General features: G+C 36.8%; 2 protein-coding genes across 2 annotated transcripts; both read right to left on the bottom strand.

Annotated features, from left to right (window-relative positions):
- Nucleotides 1-2,977: 2,977 nt before the first annotated feature.
- Nucleotides 2,978-4,383, bottom strand: LOC105951350 (WD repeat-containing protein LWD1). The gene has a single exon (XM_012974772.2). It carries the CDS (start codon nt 4,225-4,227, stop codon nt 3,193-3,195), a length of 1,035 nt encoding a protein of 344 aa, XP_012830226.2. The 5' UTR covers nt 4,228-4,383; the 3' UTR covers nt 2,978-3,192.
- A 4,553-nt stretch (nt 4,384-8,936) lies between these two features.
- Nucleotides 8,937-9,344, bottom strand: LOC148768632 (uncharacterized). The gene has a single exon (XM_088821305.1). It carries the CDS (start codon nt 9,342-9,344, stop codon nt 8,937-8,939), a length of 408 nt encoding a protein of 135 aa, XP_088677431.1.
- Nucleotides 9,345-19,196: the final 9,852 nt, after the last annotated feature.

The following is a 19,196-nucleotide window of genomic DNA, read 5'->3' as shown; positions in this document are numbered from 1 at the left end:
TAAGAATATTATGGAGTAAATAATAATTTTACTTATGGAGTAAATATAATTTACTTAGAAGGCGGGTAATTGCAAGTTAACCAAAGAATGATTGAAGCAATTATTTGGGAAGATAATGGTAAGTTTGGTGATGAAAGAAATGACTTGCCGACTTGTTATGTTAATTTTTTTCTGTCTTGGAGGGAACATACACAAATAATAAAAGATGAAATGATAAAAACATGTTCGAACGCGGAAGAAGCAAATTTACATCTTACGTATTTACGATGATTTGTGTTTGGCGTTCGTGTTTGTCATCCGTGCACATTGTTGTTAACTGTGGACAAAGGGCTAAAAGAATGGTAAATTGTCTAGTGATTGTGGTCTCGTTCGGTTACATGAATCAGATTCAATTGGATCGAGTTGATTGGGGGTTAAGAAAAACTAATTAACTACGATGGGGGTTGGACTGAGACTTCGAACGTATCCATAAAAATGTAAACAAATACATTAATATTTTTGTACGCATTATAAAAATAATATCACGAACTATTTAAGTAGATAGTAGTCGGAATGGACAATCCCTCTCTAACTCGTTAAAACTTAGTTTTTTTAAAGAAACACCAAATAATAATTAAAATAGTGTATTAAATATATTTTTTCAATATAACAAAATTCGTTACCTAACTTGTAGTAGTTCCATAATACAATCGTCGTTCTTACCAACTACTTACAAAATTAATCGAAGAGGGTGTCTACGATTTTAACTAAATAGTAACATTTTAGTTGTCGACTTCAATTTTTACTGCGAGTTTGAGTTTTACTGCGAATCTTTTTAGTAGGACCTAATAGTAACAAACTAACTATAACATGGCATAAATGAATCAAATTTGGGAGTAAGCAAGAAGAGCTGGTAAGATATTTTAAGGCCATTGAGGCACATGCCAATGCTTCTTCTTCTTCTCAATGTGAATTGACTGATTTGCCCACCTCTAATTATTATTCTTTTTCGTCCAATACTTATGAAAATCTGAAAACAAGAATACAAAATAGTGAACAAGTGGGCTACAAAGCAGGAACAAAGGCACAGCGCGTTGTTTTATGAATCATTGTAATTTTTGCCCAATCATATTTTGTCCAGAGATATTCTGGTTTTGGATTTTAATGTAATTAAGTACGTGTCATTAATTTGTGTATTAAGCTCCTAAGTATGTCTTAAACTCCAACATCAAGTCTAATGTTGGTCGTTAAAGAACCATTAGTTAATCAACTAATCGAGAGATTAGTTCAAAACTAGCAAGTAACAGAAAAACAGAGAGGAGAAAGGACTGGCAACTCGAACATTGTCTGCCGAATGAATCGAATTTATCATCAGTGAATATGGATAGAATTAGTTATTGATAGTGATGCGTAATGGCTTATTAGTTATTCATAGTCATGCATATATTTTCTTGAAATCAGATGTTCTATCGGGTCACTGTTAACCGTAGATATACACATAATCACACACGATCTTGTGCATATTTACTTAGTGGGTGATTATTTAAACTCATTTACGATTAACTAGCACCACGTATAGCATCTAACTGCCCATAATTGTCTAAGTTAAATCCTGATAGAACGGCTAGAAATTTGAATACATTTCGATTTCCAATAACTTTGATTCAATTTTTTTTTTCAATTCCAAATTCTGGAAATAACCTGATTCCTGCATTTTCAATATTGTTTGGATCAAAATGAGATTTCGATTTCAAACCCGATTAATTTACAAAAAAAAAAAATTCAAAATTCAAAATTTCGAAAAAAAAAAGAGATTAATAAAATCTTAATCCCCTAGATTTCGATTTAAAACAATCAATTTTGCAACAAATTCTTCATTCCAATTTCCAAAAACCTGGACTATCGATTTTCTTCGATAAAAATTGAAGTGTAAATTACAACCGTCCCCCAAATTTAAGGTCTATTTACAAAAGAAACCCTTCACTTTTTCATAATTACACCCTGTCCCTACAATTTGTAAATTTCTTACATTAACACCCTTTTGTAGGGGAGCGAATGTAAGATATTTACAAACCACAGGGGTTTTGATGTAATTTTTCAAAAAATAGGTTTTTTTTGTAATTACACTTTACCTAGGGGGTAGTTGTAATTTACCCAAAATTGAAACTAAATTTTCTTCCCCAAAGTACTACTTCCAGTAAAAATCCATCCAACTTCGAGCTACCCTATCAGATGTATATGATAATAATAATAATTAAATATAACAACATTCATTTACATGTACCATATGAGTGAGTATGTGCAAGATATTATGTGTAATAAGTTTGATTAGCAAGAACACCTTTTCATTTGACAGTATGTATGTCAGAGGCCACCTTGTTAAATAATGCATCAATCCTGCATTACTTTATCTGGTGTCCTCTAATGCTTCTTACATCACAAATTAAAATATAACTCTCTATTTAATATCACAAATTTGAAAATAAAATCAAATAATTACATCTCAAAATTCAACTTCTTGATTTCATAACTTCTAACAGATACTAACAAACACAGATCATGTAACCAGCAATCACTTGTAGTTCACAAGTACATGTAGCAAGAATCCGAAAGTATTCTACCGGATACAACATCTCTTAGCAGAATCCTAGGATTCGTAGATTGCAATTTCGAGTCATGGAAACGAACGAAGGGAATGCGGATATGCTAACATAACTGACAGTGACGGCATTGTTCACACTGTAAAAGCTTAACTAATAAACCCTTTAGAGTTAAGTGTCTTACGAGTTCGAAACTCGACTCAAGATTCAAATCAACTAGACCCGAAATGTAAATAACTTTAAAAGTGCAACACTAATCGATTTCGCATATCATCAGAGTATATATATCTAAGCAATATCAAAATTCAAAGCCAACCTTCGGTTTCAGCAACACTACAATTAGCAACAACAGCAGAAATTTCGGCACTCGGAAATGCATAGGGAAAAGGCAAATTCAGTTCAAAAGGCGAAAATCATCTTCGTTTTCTTAACTGAACAAAACCGAATTGAGCAGTTTTGTTTTCTTAGATAACCGAAGAACCAAAAGCAAGACTCGTTCGCAGCTACAGATCAAAACATTTAAATAAACTAACGAAAGATGTCATTGGTTTTGTTCGAGCTTCAAAATGTCGGAAAATGTAGTACGAAATCAAACAGATTAGCGAAAATCGATTCATACCCTAAGAATCTGCAGCTTGTTCGAGAAAGCAATGGCGACCCAATCGGGCAAAGAGGTAGACCACTGCAGCTGCTCAATCTCCGCCCCGGCGGTGTAAACCAGGATCGGATCGAAGCTGCCGTCCGGCTGCTGCCCCGTGGAGGAAAGATCCCAAATCAAAGCTTGAGAATCGTCTCCGGCCGTGCACAGGTGGCAGGAGCTGTGTGGGGCCCACGCCACGGCATTCACACTGGCACGGTGGCTCTGAAGCTCCATCACCGGCAATGTGGGAAAACGTATGTCGAGGACGACGACCTTTTTGCTGTCCATAACAATGGTGGCCATGTACCTAGGGTCCGGCTTGTTCCACCCGAGCCTGACGAGTGGAGTGTTAGGTTCGGGGCTGTCGTAGATGATGGTTGAATTCTCCTTGTCGCGGAGATCGAAAACCCTAACGGAGCCGTCGGCGGAGACGGAGGCGAAAACCCCAACGCCGCCCCACGCGATGTCGTAAACCTCCTTGTCGTGGGCGATCAATTGAGTGTCGACGACCTCCCTCTCGATATCCCAAATCGTGCACGTGGTGTCGATGCTGCAGGTTCCGATGCGGCGGGGCTCCGCCTCGTTCCAATCGAAGGAGGTCAGCGGCCCGGAGAATTCGGTGCTGCGGTTGTTGTTGAGGAGGCTCTTGAGCTCCATGCCGGAATCGGAAATCTGCCAGAGGCGGAGGAAATCGGAGGAGGTGGCGAGCAAATCGGGGCGCTGGCAATCCTTGTCGGGAATGAAGACGAGCTTGGTGGGCGGGTACGGGTGGTCGAAGGATAGGGCCGGGTCGGGTCGAATCTCGCCGGTCGAATTGTCCAGCTGGACGATTTGGACCCGGTTCGAGTACTGCTCGAGGAGGCTGGCTACGGCGAGCCGGTACTTTTTGTCGCTGCGGACGCTCCAGTTCATGGCGTAGATGTCCCATGGGGCTTCGTATGTGAAAATCTCGGTGCGGCGCTGCTGCTCACCCGACCCGTCTTTATCCGGGTCGCCGCCCGTACCCATTTTTTTCTCCGGCGATTTTGAGAAGGCTCCAAATTTTGAAAATGACAGAACAGCGAAGAGAAATGTAATTCCTCAAAATTCGGTCATCACTCTCAGTATTCTTCGAATCTCACATTTGGTAATTTCCCTCTCTCTCTCTCTCTTAAATGGCGGTCCAAATTCAATCGGAAGAACAAGGCCCAATTTATTTACTAAAAGATTTTGAATAAACAGATGATTCAAAACTATGCTGGGTCCAGATAAAGATTGGGCCTCGTTGTTAATACTAACAATTCGAGTAAAGTGCAAAAAACTCCCCTGTGAAATCTCTAACTGTTAAAAAAGTCCCTGTAAAATAAAAACTAGCAAAAACCACCTATGAATTTCAGTTAAAGGCGTATTCCCCCTTGGTGCCCCTTCGTGTGGCCCACTCGCGGTGCGTGGGACTGGTGAAGATAATTTTGACGTAAAATGACATAATTGCCCTGAAAGTTGAATTACCCCACCAATTTTACCCTCTTCTCTCTTAACTCTCTCGTCTGACTTCATCTTCAAACTTCTGAAATCGGTCAAATAAAACTTTGCCGCAGGAGAATCCTCTAGAACGCCGTCGGCTGGAACCAGCTCCAGGAAGCGCTTATGAATCTCCTCAATACACAAGTTAAATTCACACTCAAACAAAAGATTAGGTAAAGGCAGTGTAATATTGATAGAAAAATTAGGGTTTTCCTCAATACACAGCGTATAAAAGAGAATTCCAGCTACTCTACCTTACCTAACCTAGCAATAATCTGAAAAAGCATAAGATAAAAACAAGAGCTAGTCTGCCCTTTTATAGAATCAAAAGGAGCAACAGCTGAGCATGGCAAGAGCTCATATGCATGCAAAACGCATGAGCCCTTGTACAGTCAGCATACAACGACAGCGTTTCACTAAGACCGAAATAAAAGAAAAAAACGTGTTTCAAAGGAACGGCGACATCGACTCTTTAAGTTGGAACGACGTCGTATAAGGATGATTCAAAATTCCGTTAAGTTCGTTACATTACTCCTCCCTTCAAGAAGCCATGTCTCATGGCTTAAATCCGGAAATTTGGACTCCATGTCTGCAGCAACCTCCCATGTTGCTTCTTCCTTGGGCAAGTGAGCCCACTGCACCAACCACTGTACCTGAGCTGTGTTGTTATGCTTCACCATCCTTCTCTCTAGCACAACCACCGGAATTAGTAAGATCTGATTCTGTTCATCAAACGAGGGAAGAGTAGCAACCACCCTACTCACATTTCCCACATGTTTTTTCAACTGAGATACATGAAACACAGGGTGCACTTTAGCTTTTTGAGGTAACTGTAGCTCATAAGCCACCAATCCAATCCTCTTGATGACCCTAAAATGTCCACAGTACTTAGGGGTTAGCTTCCATATTTCACTCTTCCTCAAGCTTAGCTCTTTATAGGGTTTAAGCTTTAAGTATACCCAGTCTCCTTCCTCAAACTCCCTTTTACTCTTATTTCGATATGCATAATAATTCATCCTTGCTTGGGCCTCTCCTAACATCTCTTTCAATCTCTGAGAGATGGCTTGGTGGTCCTTGACCCAAGCTTCAACCCCACCAGTTTTTTGCAACAAATGTGGTCCATAACCGATTTGTGGAGGGCTGTACCCATACAATGCTTCAAAGGGGGTCATCTGTATGGTGGAGTGGTGTGAGGTATTGTACCACCACTCTATTAATGGCACCCAAATGCTCCATTTCTTAGGCATTTGTCCACACATGAATCGTAGGTATAACTTAAGGCACTGATTGACCCTTTCGGTTTGCCCATCTGTCTGGGGGTGATGAGCAGTGCTGAGCTGGTGTTGTACCCCCAAGGCTAGCATCAGTTATTTCCAAAATTGACTAGTCAAGAGAGTGTCTCTATCAGATATAATATAACTAGGGAGGCCATGCAACCTATACACTTCTTCAACAAATACTTGAGCAAGTTGTGAAACACTCAAGGGGTTACTAAGTGCTATGAAATGGCCATATTTGGTAAATCTATCAACCACTACCCATATAGTCTCATTCCCTTGAGACTTAGGCAAATTGACAATGAAGTCCATTGTAATGCTTGACCAAGCCTGCTCAGCTACTGGCAATGGTTGCAGCAAGCCTGGTAACTTGACATTCTCATGTTTGCCGAGCTGGCATATAGCACACTGCCTTACCCACTCATTCACTTGATTTCTCAATCCAGGCCATAGAAAAATTGATTGGATCTTATGGTAGGTGTTTTGGATCCCAGAATGTCCTCCCAAGTCCCAACTGAGATCCACGCATGTGTTCCACCAATCTCTGCCTGATTCCTCCAGCACTTCCCACATAAACCCTACCCTTATACTTAATGATTCCATCACAATACTGATAGAAATCCACATCCATGGGCCTCAATGTGCAGCTACTAATGATTTCTTTAGCTTCTTCATCTCCCTCATAGCTCTGGATCACTTCTTGGATCCACATAGGCTGCATAACAGTGATCTGAGCTAGTTCTCCAGTCTCTTCTCTCCTTGAAAGTGCATATGCTGCACTGTTCTCAGTTCCTTTCTTATACTCAATAATATAATTGAACCCCAATAACTTTGCAAGATACTTGTGCTGTAGTGGTGTGGACAATTTTTGCTTTAAGAGGTATTTCAAACTCTTCTGGTCAGTTCTTATCACAAATGTCCCACAAATTAAGTATGCCTTCCACTTTTGAACTGCAAGGAGGATAGCCAGAAACTCCTTTTCATAAATGGAGAGTCCCAAATTCTTTGGCCCCAAAGCTTTGCTCAAAAAAGCTATGGGATGTGATTGTTGCATCAATACTGCTCCAATCCCATAATATGAGGCATCAGTCTCCACTATAATTTTTTTTTGAAAATTTGGTAATTGCAAGACTGGAGTGGAGGTCATTGTTGTCTTTAACCTTTCAAAAGCCCTCTAAGCTTCTTCATTCCATGCAAACTTTCCTTTCTTCAATTGCTGAGTTAGAGGCTTTGCTATCTCCCCATATCCCCTCACAAATTTTCTATAGTAGTCAGTCAGTCCAAGGAATCCCCTCAAAGCCTTGACTGTTTTGGGTGTTGGCCATTCTATCACACTTTAGATCTTCCAAGGGTCCACTCCTACCCCTTTTTGGCTGATAACATGCCCCAAATACTCCACTTTGGGCTTCCCAAAGATGCACTTGGATCGTTTGGCAAATAACTTGTGATTCCTTAACAACTCCAGTGCCTTGCTCAAATGAGCAATGTGTAGCTCCTCACTCTTGCTGTAGATAAGTATGTCATCAAAAAATACTAGAACAAACTCCCTCAAATACTCTCTAAACACATCATTCATTATTGCCTGAAATGCGGCTGGTGCATTAGTTAATCCAAAAGGCATCACCTTAAATTCATAGTGCCCAGAGGAAGTCACAAATGCAGTCTTCTCAATATCTTCCTCCCTCATCCTTATTTGATGATATCCAGCTCTCAAATCTACCTTGGAGAATACTTTGGCACCCCTTAACTCATCCAGAAGGTCATCAATTAAGGGTATTGGATATCCATCTTTAATGGTCATTGCATTTAACCTCCTATAGTCAACACAAAACCTCCAAGTACCATCCTTCTTCTTGACTAGTAAGACAGGTGAAGCAAAGGGGCTGCAACTGTCTTGTATAATCCCAGTGTTGAGCATCTCCTTGATCATCTCTCCAATCTCTTTCCTCTGCATGTATGGATATCTAAATGGCTGAGATTTAAAAGGTTGAGTATCTTCCTTCAGAGGGATAGTATGTTCAGTTTTCCTATTTGGTGGCAGCTCAGTGGGACTTTTGAAAACATCCTTGAATTGGTCAATTACCTCCTCTACTTCTCTTGGTATCAACTCTCCACTGGTCATGTTTTCTTTGGCAGATAACATGAACAAACAACTCATATTAATGCTCCCATTATCCAGCATTCCTGCAACTCCTCTCCATTGATCATTAGGAACTGTGGGTTATCACTTACTCCTCTGAGAACAATCTCCTTTCCTCCTTGTCTCAAGGTGATACAGTTCTGATTATGATCAAAGACCACTGGTCTAAATTTTTTCATAAAATCCACTCCCAACACTACATCACATCCCCCCAGTTCCAACAGTGTTAAGCTTATGAGAAAGTGATAATTCCCCATTTCCCACTGAAAGTTAGGGCACTTTGAATCACAAAACACTTGTTGTTTCCTTGCTACAGTCACATTCACCTTCTTTGTGTATACTTGGTCACAGTTCAACCTGTGGGCAGACTGTGGATCAAGGAAGCTGTGAGAAACTCCAGTATCAATCAGTATGGTTATGGACTTCCCTTTGACTTTGCCAATAATCCTAAGTGTAGTATGAGAGATCTGTCCCACCATAACACTGAATGATATCTGCATGATTTCTTCCATATCTCTTCCTGCTGCCTCTTCTTCCTCTCTTTCTTCCTCTACCTCATCTTCTGCTAATGGAATGCATTCAATATTAAAAAGATTTTTGCACCTATGTCCTGGGGTATATTTCTCTTCACAATTGTAGCAGAATCCTCTTTTCATTCTTTCCTCCATTTCAGGTCTGGTAAGCCTTCTAGTTTCATGAGGCTTCTTCTCAGGGTATTGTATCCTCAGTGGCTGTTCTTGACTACCCACTTTGTGATTCCTCATGGTCTGATTACTAGATCTCACTGAGTTCTTGATCTATGTCTTCAACTGATCCACACATCCCTCTTGTAGTTTGGCTTGATGTATGGCACTGGCTAGGGCAACAGGTCTCATCATCTTCACCATATTTTTCACTTCCCCTTTGAGCCCTTCCACAAAACACTCCACATAGTATCCTTCAGGAAGATTAGGGTATTTTCTTGATACAAACACCTTAAGGTGCTCAAACTTCAACCTGTAGTCCTCTACAGTGGAGGTTTGGTGTAATCTGTTGAAGTCAGCTAGCAGACTCACTCCCTCTTCTTCCATGAATCTCTCCAGAATCATATTGGAGAAAACCTCCCATTCCACTCTCTCCATTCTTTCAATGTAATCTGAGAACCAATCCTCAGTTTTCCCTTCCAAATACACAAATGCCAACTTAACTTTCTCTTGCTCAGACATAGGGTTTAGCTCAAAGTATCTATGGCATCTTCTCAACCAAGTTATGGGCAGATTGCCATCAAATCTGGGGAAATCTATCTTAATATCTCTTCTCTCCAAGTTTCTAAGGAAGGTATTAGATTACCTTATTCTTCATACATATTGCCTCTTCTTGGGGGTGAGACCTCTGGATTTCTGTGAGGTTGATCCGATGTGTTGTCTGCTGGGGTTTTTCCTCTATCTCATCCTATAGATTATTTGTCCCATCATTCTGTTCATCTCGTCCATCTTCTGGTTCCTTTCGACTCTGTTTCTTGAGATCTCTGCATGTAAGATAGACAGCTCTTCTTGGATCTTATCATTAAAAGCTAGCTGTTCTTCCACAAAAATCTCGGCCTCGGTTCTGTTGTGTTCTCCACTGGTTGTACGAACATGGCTTCTTGTCATCATCAATGGTTGGCGTGGTTAGACAGGAAAGCCTTGCTCTGGATACCAAATGTTATGAATCTCCTCAATACACAAGTTAAATTCACCCTCAAACAAAAGATTATGTAAAGACAGTGTAATATTGATAGAAAAATTAGGGTTTTCCTCAATACACAACGGATAAAAGAGAATTCTAGCTACTCTACATTATCTAACTTAACAATAATCTGAAAAAGCATAAGATAAAAACAAGAGCTGGTCTGCCCTTTTATAGAATCAAAAGGAGCAGCAGCTGAGCATGGCAGGAGCTCATATGCATGCAAAACGCATGAGCCCTTGTACAGTCAGCATAAAACGACAGCGTTTCACTAAGACCAAAATAAAAGAAAAAAACGTGTTTCAAAGGAACGACGACAACGACTCTTTAAGTTGGAACGACGTCGTATAAGGATGATTCAAAATTCCGTTAAGTTCGTTACATCCTCCGACGATGACCATCAGCAACCTCCCTTCTTCCTTTGACTCATTAAACAACCTGAATCCGTCCCACTTTTTCTCGACCCGGGACGATGACCCACTTGAGCTTAATGAAAGCAACGTCGCCTGGTTTTTTTCGTCTCCTCCGACTCGTATTCGTACTCAATCTCCACCTCCGCGTCTTAGCCGTTGCACACCATCTCAACCGCTTAAATCCGTCCAACGGTATATATCGGTGAATATTCCTCTACGACCGAAGGAATTCCGCGGGAATATAAAAATGATTTGAATCTGGTTTGTAGCCGGGCTTTGATTCCTGGGTTTTGATCTTGTAGTTTTGTTCATGCCCAGAGAAGAAGGGGGTGAGTGGGGTGGCAGGAAAAACAGAGGGTAGGATTAGGATTTTAATTAAGTTTGAACATTTGTAATTTAATCCCTTAATTTTCTTTATTTTTTAGAAAATTCAATTTAGTCCCTTAAATTTAAAAGTTACTTGTTTTTGGGTTGGATATTTTTTTATTGTGAAAAAACTCGAGGGTATTTTTTTCTATTCACGACTGGTCAATGCTTAAATGGTAAAAGGGTGGTGTGTGCTATTTAAAAAAATTCCTATGGGGTTTTTGCTAGTTTTTAATTCACTGACTTTTTTAGCAGATTGAGATTACACGTACAGGGGAGGTAATTGCACTTTACTCTAACAATTCCCACCTTTTTTTCTCCTTTAATCTGAATTATAAGTCTGAATAATTGAAATAATAACGACTTCTATATCAAGTGTATGACATTGGAGTAACATAACTAGAGAGGATGACATTGGTAATTACGAATAGATCGAGATGTTTTTCGTTATTTAGCCTAAGTTCGGGGGGGTCTCGTAATTTACGTCACTAATAAGTTAGGAAATTAATAAATTCCCATGTTAATATTTTTCCACTTGATAATTATTATCCTAAATTCCTAAACAAGTCACTAATCTATAGGATACAATCACAGTAGTTAAACTCGCGAGATACCGCGTGATATATCGCGAGACGGTACGGTCCCAATCAAAATGATACAACTCATAATCTGTATCGGCAATGCATAAATATCGGTAAATATCGCGAGATATCATGTCGTATCGCCATATCACGATACGATACGGTATTTACGATATTAGTCAAAATATTAAAAAATATAAAAAAATTATAAAAAAATATTAAAAAATTATAAAAAAAATTAAAAAAATTATGAAATAAAAGAAAAGGGAGAACGAATTATTCACGTATTCGGGACATGAAAAATGGATTTTAATATTATTTAATGTTTTCCTCATAGGGAAAATAGGGAAAAACCTATAATAGAAACTGATTTCAATATTTTTAGATCTAATAAATTTAAAGAACAAGTTTGATATTGATAAGAGAAAATAGGTAAAAACCAAAGTTGGAGTTGATGAAGTTGAAGAGATTGATGAGCATGAGGATGAAGACACTCGTTTGAAATTGGTAAATGATAAAGATTTAAGTGAGATTGATCTTGAAGATTATGAATAATAGATTAGCTTTTAGAAATGATTGATTCAAACTTGAACTTTGTTAATGTTATTTTATGAGCAATTATGACTTTTGTCCAATTTTATGATGTAATATTGAAATTTGAATATATATATATATATATATGAATGAGTGGTTTGACTTTAAAATATTAAATTTTCATATTTATAATATTTTTATTATGTAGATATATATATATGTTTTATTATTTTTAATAGTTGGTTAAATATCTACGATACGATACGATACGGTACACGGAGGAAAACAATACGCCGATATTTTCCGATTCGATAACCATGGATACAATGCTACTCCGTGGCCATAATTATTTTTTTTTATTATTTTTTTTTTCAACCTCAAGAATATTCTTTAGTAATATTATGCACCATCGAAACACAATAAATCATTCAAACTGCATTTTGAATTGAATTTTTAAAAGGTAATGAGACAACTTCATACTTTTAGTGGTATTTTTTTCATGGCGCAACCTAAAAAAAAATCTCTTAAATTTTTTTCAATAAATTATTGGATTGGTTTATCATTTTTTTATAATTTGTGAAAATATTTGTCGGAATTGTCTTTATACAATAAAGTGACTAATGAAAAATTTATTTATTTTTAACTAAGAAACAATATTATCTAAACAAAATTATTAATTTATTGAGTATTAATTTATCGAGGTTTTACAGTACATGTAAATTGCAATTTGTGTAGCAGACACACACAACTTAAACTTTGATTATAAGATTGGTACGATTGAGGGATCATAAATTTTATCTTAATTCAAACTGCGTGTCGTAAACTTCCAAGATTAGTTAGTAATACATGTTAATTCTTTTGTGGTAAGGAAGCAACTTTTAAATTTTAGTACATTAAAGTATAACTATAAATTACACTTTTAATGATTTCATAATAGCATACGAGTAATTAATAAACTTGAGTACATAAATTACAATAACATGCACACATCAACGAGTAATGGTAAATTATGAAAACTCTCCTGAATCATTGTTGAGTATTTCATCAACAGCATGAATCATTAAAATGATCCAGCTTCCTAAAATCAGCAAAGTTATGGCGGTTCATGACTTCCCTAAACTGCTCCACACTTGGAAAGTCTCGAGCTGGAAAGCCATATTCTTTCCGAACCTGAATTTCATTATCAATGTTATAGCCAAATCAGTATGTGTCATTGTGCACTAAATACTTCCCAAAGCGTGGCAAGAAAAGAGTATCTTTGCAAAAAGTTTTTCAAAATCATGGATTAGTTTTTTCTTGGCTTTCGCTTTGCCTACTAAAGACGGTATATCTTTCATGAACTGACTAATGATGTAGGAATGGATCTTGGCGGATCTAGCCCTTTTGATAAATTCATTGATCTGGAAGTGAATTTTGTAGTAAATACATAACTGATAGCATTAGATTTACATCACTCGTAGTAACCAAATATATATAATTAGGAATGAGTGGTTTGACTTTAAAATATTAAATTTTCCTATTTATAATATTTTTATTATGTAGATATATATATTTTTATTATTTTTAATAGTTGGTTAAATATCTACGATACGATACTATACGGTACACGGAGGAAAACGATACGCCGATATTTTCCGATTCGATAACCATGGGTACAATGCAACTCCGTGGCCATAATTATTTTAGTTTATTATTAATTTTTTTTTTCAACCTCAAGAATATTCTTTAGTAATATTTTGTACCATCAAAACACAATAAATCATTCAAACTGCACTTTGAATTGAATTTTTAAAAGGTAATGAAACAACTTCATACTTCTAGTGGTATTTTTTTCATGGCGCAAACTAACAAAAAAAAAATCTCTTAAATTTTTTTAAATAAATTATTGGATTGGTTTATCATTTTTTATAATTTGTGAAAATATTTGTCGGAATTGTCTTTATACAATAAAGTGACTAATGAAAAATTTATTTATTTTTTAACTAAGAAACAATATTATCTAAACAAAATTATTAATTTATTGAGTATTAATTTATCGAGGTTCAACTGTACATATAAATTGCAATTTGTGTAGCAGACACACACAACTTAAACTTTGATTATAAGATTGGTACGATTGAGGGATCATAAATTTTATCTTAATTAAAACTGCATGTTTGTAAACTTCCAAGATTAGTTAGTAATACATGTTAATTTTTTTTGGTAAGGAAACAACTTTTAAATTTTAGTACATTAAAGTATAACTATAAATTACACTTTTAATGATTTCATAATAGCATACGAGTAATTAATAAACTTGAGTACCTAAATTATAATAACATGCACACATCAATGAGTAATGGTAAATTATGAAAATTCTCCTGAATCATTGTTGAGTATTTATACAACATCATGAATCATTAATATGATCCAGCTTCCCAAAATCAGCAAAGTTATGGCGGTTCATGACTTCCCTAAACTGCTCCACGCTTGGAAAGTCTCCAGCTGGAAAGCCATATTGTTTCCGAACCTGGATTTCATTATCAATGTTATAGCCAACCAATATGTGGCATTGTGCACTAAATATTTCCCAAAGCATGGTAAGAAAAGAGTACCTTTGCAAAAAGTTTTTCAAAATCATGGATCAGTTTTTTCTTGGCTTTCGCTTTGCCTACTAAAGGCGGCATATCTTTCATGAACTGGCTAATGATGTAGGAATGGATCTTGGCGGATCTAGCCCTTTTAACAAATTCATTGATCTGGAAGTGAATTTTGTAGTAAATACATAACTGATGGAATTAGATTTACATCACTCATAGTAACCAAATATATATATTTAGGAATGAGTGGTTTGACTTTAAAATATTAAATTTTCATATTTATAATATTTTTATTATGTAGATATATATATTTTATTATTTTTAATAGTTGGTTAAATATCTACGATACGATACGATACGATACGGTACACGGAGGAAAACGATACGCCGATATTTTCTGATTCGATAACCATGGATACAATGCTACTCCGTGGCCATAATTATTTTATTTTATTATTATTTTTTTTTCAACCTCAAGAATATTCTTTAGTAATATTTTGCACCATCAAAACACAATAAATCATTCAAACTGCACTTTGAATTGAATTTTTAAAAGGTAATGAGACAACTTCATACTTTTAGTGGTATTTTTTCCATGGCGCAAACTAACAAAAAAAAATCTCTTAAATTTTTTTCAATAAATTATTGGATTGGTTTATCATTTTTTATAATTTGTGAAAATATTTGTCGGAATTGTCTTTATACAATAAAGTAAGTGACTAATGAAAAATTTATTTATTTTTTAACTAAGAAACAATATTATCTAAACAAAATTATTAATTTATTGAGTATTAATTTATCGAGGCTCTACTGTACATGTAAATTGCAATTTGTGTAGCAGACATTCACAACTTAAACTTTGATTATAAGATTAGAACGATTGAGGGATCATAAATTGTATCTTAATTCAAACTGCGTGTTGTAAACTTCCAAGATTAGTTAGTAATACATGTTAATTTTTTTTGGTAAGGAAGCAACTTTTAAATTTTAGTACATTAAAGTATAACTATAAATTACACTTTTAATGATTTCATAATAGCATACGAGTAATTAATAAATTTGAGTACCTAAATTATAATAACATGCACACATCAATGACTAATGGTAAATTATGAAAACTCTCCTGAATCATTGCTGAGTATTTCATCAACAGAATGAATCATTAAAATGATCCAGTTTCCCAAAATCAGCAAAGTTATGGCGGTTCATGACTTCCCTAAACTGTTCTACGCTTGGAAAGTTTCCAGCTGGAAAGCCATATTGTTTCCGAACCTGGATTTCATTATCAATGTTATAGCCAATCAATATGTGTCATTGTGCACTAAATATTTCCCAAAGCGTGGTAAGAAAAGAGTACATTTGCAAAAAGTTTTTCAAAATCATGGATCAGTTTTTTCTTGGCTTTCGCTTTGCCTACTAAAGGCGGCATATCTTTCATGAACTGGCTAATGATGTAGAAATGGATCTTGGCGGATCTAGCCCTTTTGAAAAATTCATTGATCTGGAAGTGAATTTTGTAGTAAATACATAACTGGTGACATTAGATTTACATCACTCATAGTAACCAGCATACCTTACGATCACATGCCTTCTTTGGTACGTCTTCCAAGTCTAGAAGAAGGTCATCTTGCTCTTGCTCAAAATCATTTCAACAATTTCATGTGTGAAATCAATTGACTAGAGCGACTTTCCGAAAAAGTATCTTCTTCTTCTTATGCTGATAAAAAGTTAATTGAAGTCAGAGAGGAGGCTGAAGAGTTTATAAAGGTATATACATATGAATAGTTTATAAAGGTATATACATACGTGATATTACTTTTCGCCTTTGAATTTTTTATGGTGCTGCTTATAGTTCGTATTAGATGACTGGCTGGATTTGTGCGTAACAAATTGGGTGCATATTATATAAATTTATTAATTTTTTTATTTGTGTATTTGACATAATTCATTTTGCTCGCAGATTGTACGGAAGGAGCTTGATGTACTGACTGACAGTTCCGTAAAAGCTAAAGCAGCTTATATGGAGTCAAAGAAGAAACAAGATGATGACAAGGAACAAGTAGAAAAAATCAAAGCCGAGTACAGAGATGCTTGTAATGATTGCAGCGCGGCTATTGCTAAGAAGGAGAATATGAAAAATGAATTTCGTGACAGGGTAAATTTCTCATGAATACACCCTACCAAACTTATTTTATTATAGAGTAAAAAGCAGTTTACCCCCTAAACAAATGCCCGTTTTGCACTTTGCCCCCCAAACAAAAAAAATTTGCACGTTCTTACCTAAACTCCGGTTTTTGTTGCACGGTGCCTCAAAATTGGAATTTTCAGGCCATTTTGACCGGAATCATACACACGTGCTTTTCACGTGAGTTTTAAAGGGGCAAAATAGTCTATTCACTTACCTTATTCATAAATTAAAAAAAAAAAAAGCAAAAAACAAAATACAAAAAGAAAAAACAAAAAGAAAAAGAAGGGCTGCTGACGCCATTTCTACACTCAAATCGGCCATTTCGAACTGGCTTCTTCTTCATCTAGATAAACCACGGCGGCACCGACGAGATCCCCTCTACCCTCATAATCGATTTCGTGGTGAATTTGAATATAACAACAGCAACATAAAGTGGTGGGCAAGGTTTCTTACAGGACGGTGGTAGTGGATATAGAGGAATTGGTGGTGGAAGTGGCTTCACATAAACCGGCGGCTTGGAGATCGGGATTAGCGGTGGAAGCGGCTTCACGTAAACCGGTGGCTTATAGATCGGGATTGGTGGTGGAAGTGGCTTCACGGAAACCGGCGGCTTCCGCTTAGGTTTGTGGACGGGTGGCTTGTATACTGGCGGCTCGGGTTAGGCGGCTTTACTATTGGTGGGCATGGTTTCTTAGGCGGCTTGTAAACCGGTGGCTTAGAAACGGGCGGCTTAATGGGGGGCTTATAAACCGGCGGCTTAGAAATGGGCGGCTTGTAAACTGGGGGTTTAGAAACGGGTGGGTTAGAGGTGGGTGTGTAAACGGGGATAGGCGGAGGAAGTGGCTTGACGAAAACGGGCGGCTTGTAGAGCGGCGGAAGGGGCGGGGCGGCCATTGATGGTGGAAGAGCCTGAGGAACAGTTTCAACATTCTCGGTTTCCTCATTGCTCTGCTTCCTCTTCTGTATAAATTGCCCATTCCTTGTAAAGAGGCGGGCGGCGGCGGTGGTGGCGGCGGAGGGGATATAGGGTGGAGAGTGTGAAGAGGAGGAGCAAGCAGATGGAGCTTGTGGATTGGACTTTGTTTAGGAGGTGGTGGTTCGAATTGTTGCGCCTGAGTGGTGATGAATTTGGGAAAAGATTGAAATTGTTGGATTTTTTGTTGGTGGGGGTGGCGGCGGCGGCGGTAATGGCGGCGGTGGTGGTTTCTTGTTCTTGATTTTGGTGGTGTTCGTCCGGGAAGAAAATTAAGTGGAAACCCATTCCCATTCCCAGCCAATTGCAGATTTTCCCACCTTTTCTTTTCTTTTTTTTTTTTTTTTTTGTAATTTATGAAGAAGATAAGTGAATAGACTATTTTGCCCCTTTAAAAACTCACACGTGTGTATGATTCCGGTCAAAATGGCCTGAAAATTCCAATTTTGAGGCACCGTGCAACAAAAACCAGAGTTTAGGTAAGAACGTGCAAATTTTTTTTGTTTGGGGGGCAAAGTGCAAAACGGGCATTTGTTTAGGGGGTAAACTGCTTTTTACTCTTTATTATATACTAGTATGTCTAACGTAGGAAAACTGATGTCATATTTATCGTATTCAGAAAGTGAATCGGGAAATACACTATGCACAAAACCTTGTATATATACAAATTTAATCTCTACATGATTTAAAAATCTTATTATACAGTGATCAACATTATTGGGTTGTTTATCTTGCTAATAATTCTTAAATTTTTTGTTGTTAATTTGTCATATTTTAAATCGCAGTTTGCGTTGATTGACGACTGCTTATTGGAAACAAATTATGCGGTTACTACGGATGTATTCCTCGGTGATCCAATGCGGCTCCCCTGTTACTGCAGGACAAGCAGGGGCGAGTCCACCCAAGGGCTAGGGTGGACTCAAGCCCCCCCTCACTTCCAAAACTTTCTCTACTATATATATATATATATATATATATATATATATATATATATATATATATATATATATATATATATATATATATATATATATATATATATATATAAAATACTTTTTATTTTATTTTTTAACCTACCAAATTATATTATTTTTTCACTTATTTTTACTTCACTTAAGCCCATTTATTCAAAGTCGCCTCACTTCTCAAAGCCCCCTTTCACGTCTGACTTGTCCTCGTCTTCTATTTCCCAACTAAATTCTCGTTCTTTGAAAAAAAAAAAAAAAAAACTTTGTTCTATCGCATAGTCGCACTTATGGCGGTTAAATTGCTACCCACCGGCGATCAATTAACGTTTGACGTCTTCTCTTTTAGCTTACTTTTCATAATGAATATTAATTCGAAGTCCATTGTGTAATTTTTTTATAATCGACTTGATATTCATGTTTGTTAGATTTTTATAGCAATTTAGCTTTCGCGATTTGTTTTGGTATTATCTTCTGAAAATGCAGGAAAAAAAAAATGCATATCAAATTTTCATGTTAAATTTCTTTGATAGCAAAAAAAAATTCGGGGGCTCTGCCCCCGAACCCCCGATGTGTTTAAGCCCCCCCTCACGATAATTTCTGGCCTCGCCACTGAGGACAAGTGTAAGTATTATTAAAAAAACTTTATAAGGGTTTGTTTAAGTTGAACGAGTCTCTCGAAAAAATTTATATTAATTCTCAAGTATTGTTGTATGTATTATAGGTGGAAAATTTTATGACACGGTGGAAC

This window comes from Erythranthe guttata, chromosome 8, assembly GCF_056151865.1.
Source record: "Erythranthe guttata isolate IM_541 chromosome 8, IM_541, whole genome shotgun sequence".
Classification (NCBI taxonomy): domain Eukaryota; kingdom Viridiplantae; phylum Streptophyta; class Magnoliopsida; order Lamiales; family Phrymaceae; genus Erythranthe; species Erythranthe guttata.
This window is presented reverse-complemented; position numbering and strand designations above follow the sequence as displayed.

What these genes read in the sequence shown, in the direction of transcription:
- LOC105951350 (XM_012974772.2), bottom strand. Translation starts at nt 4,227, where the DNA reads ATGGGTACGGGCGGCGACCCGGATAAAGACGGGTCGGGTGAGCAGCAG.
- LOC148768632 (XM_088821305.1), bottom strand. Translation starts at nt 9,344, where the DNA reads ATGTCTGAGCAAGAGAAAGTTAAGTTGGCATTTGTGTATTTGGAAGGG.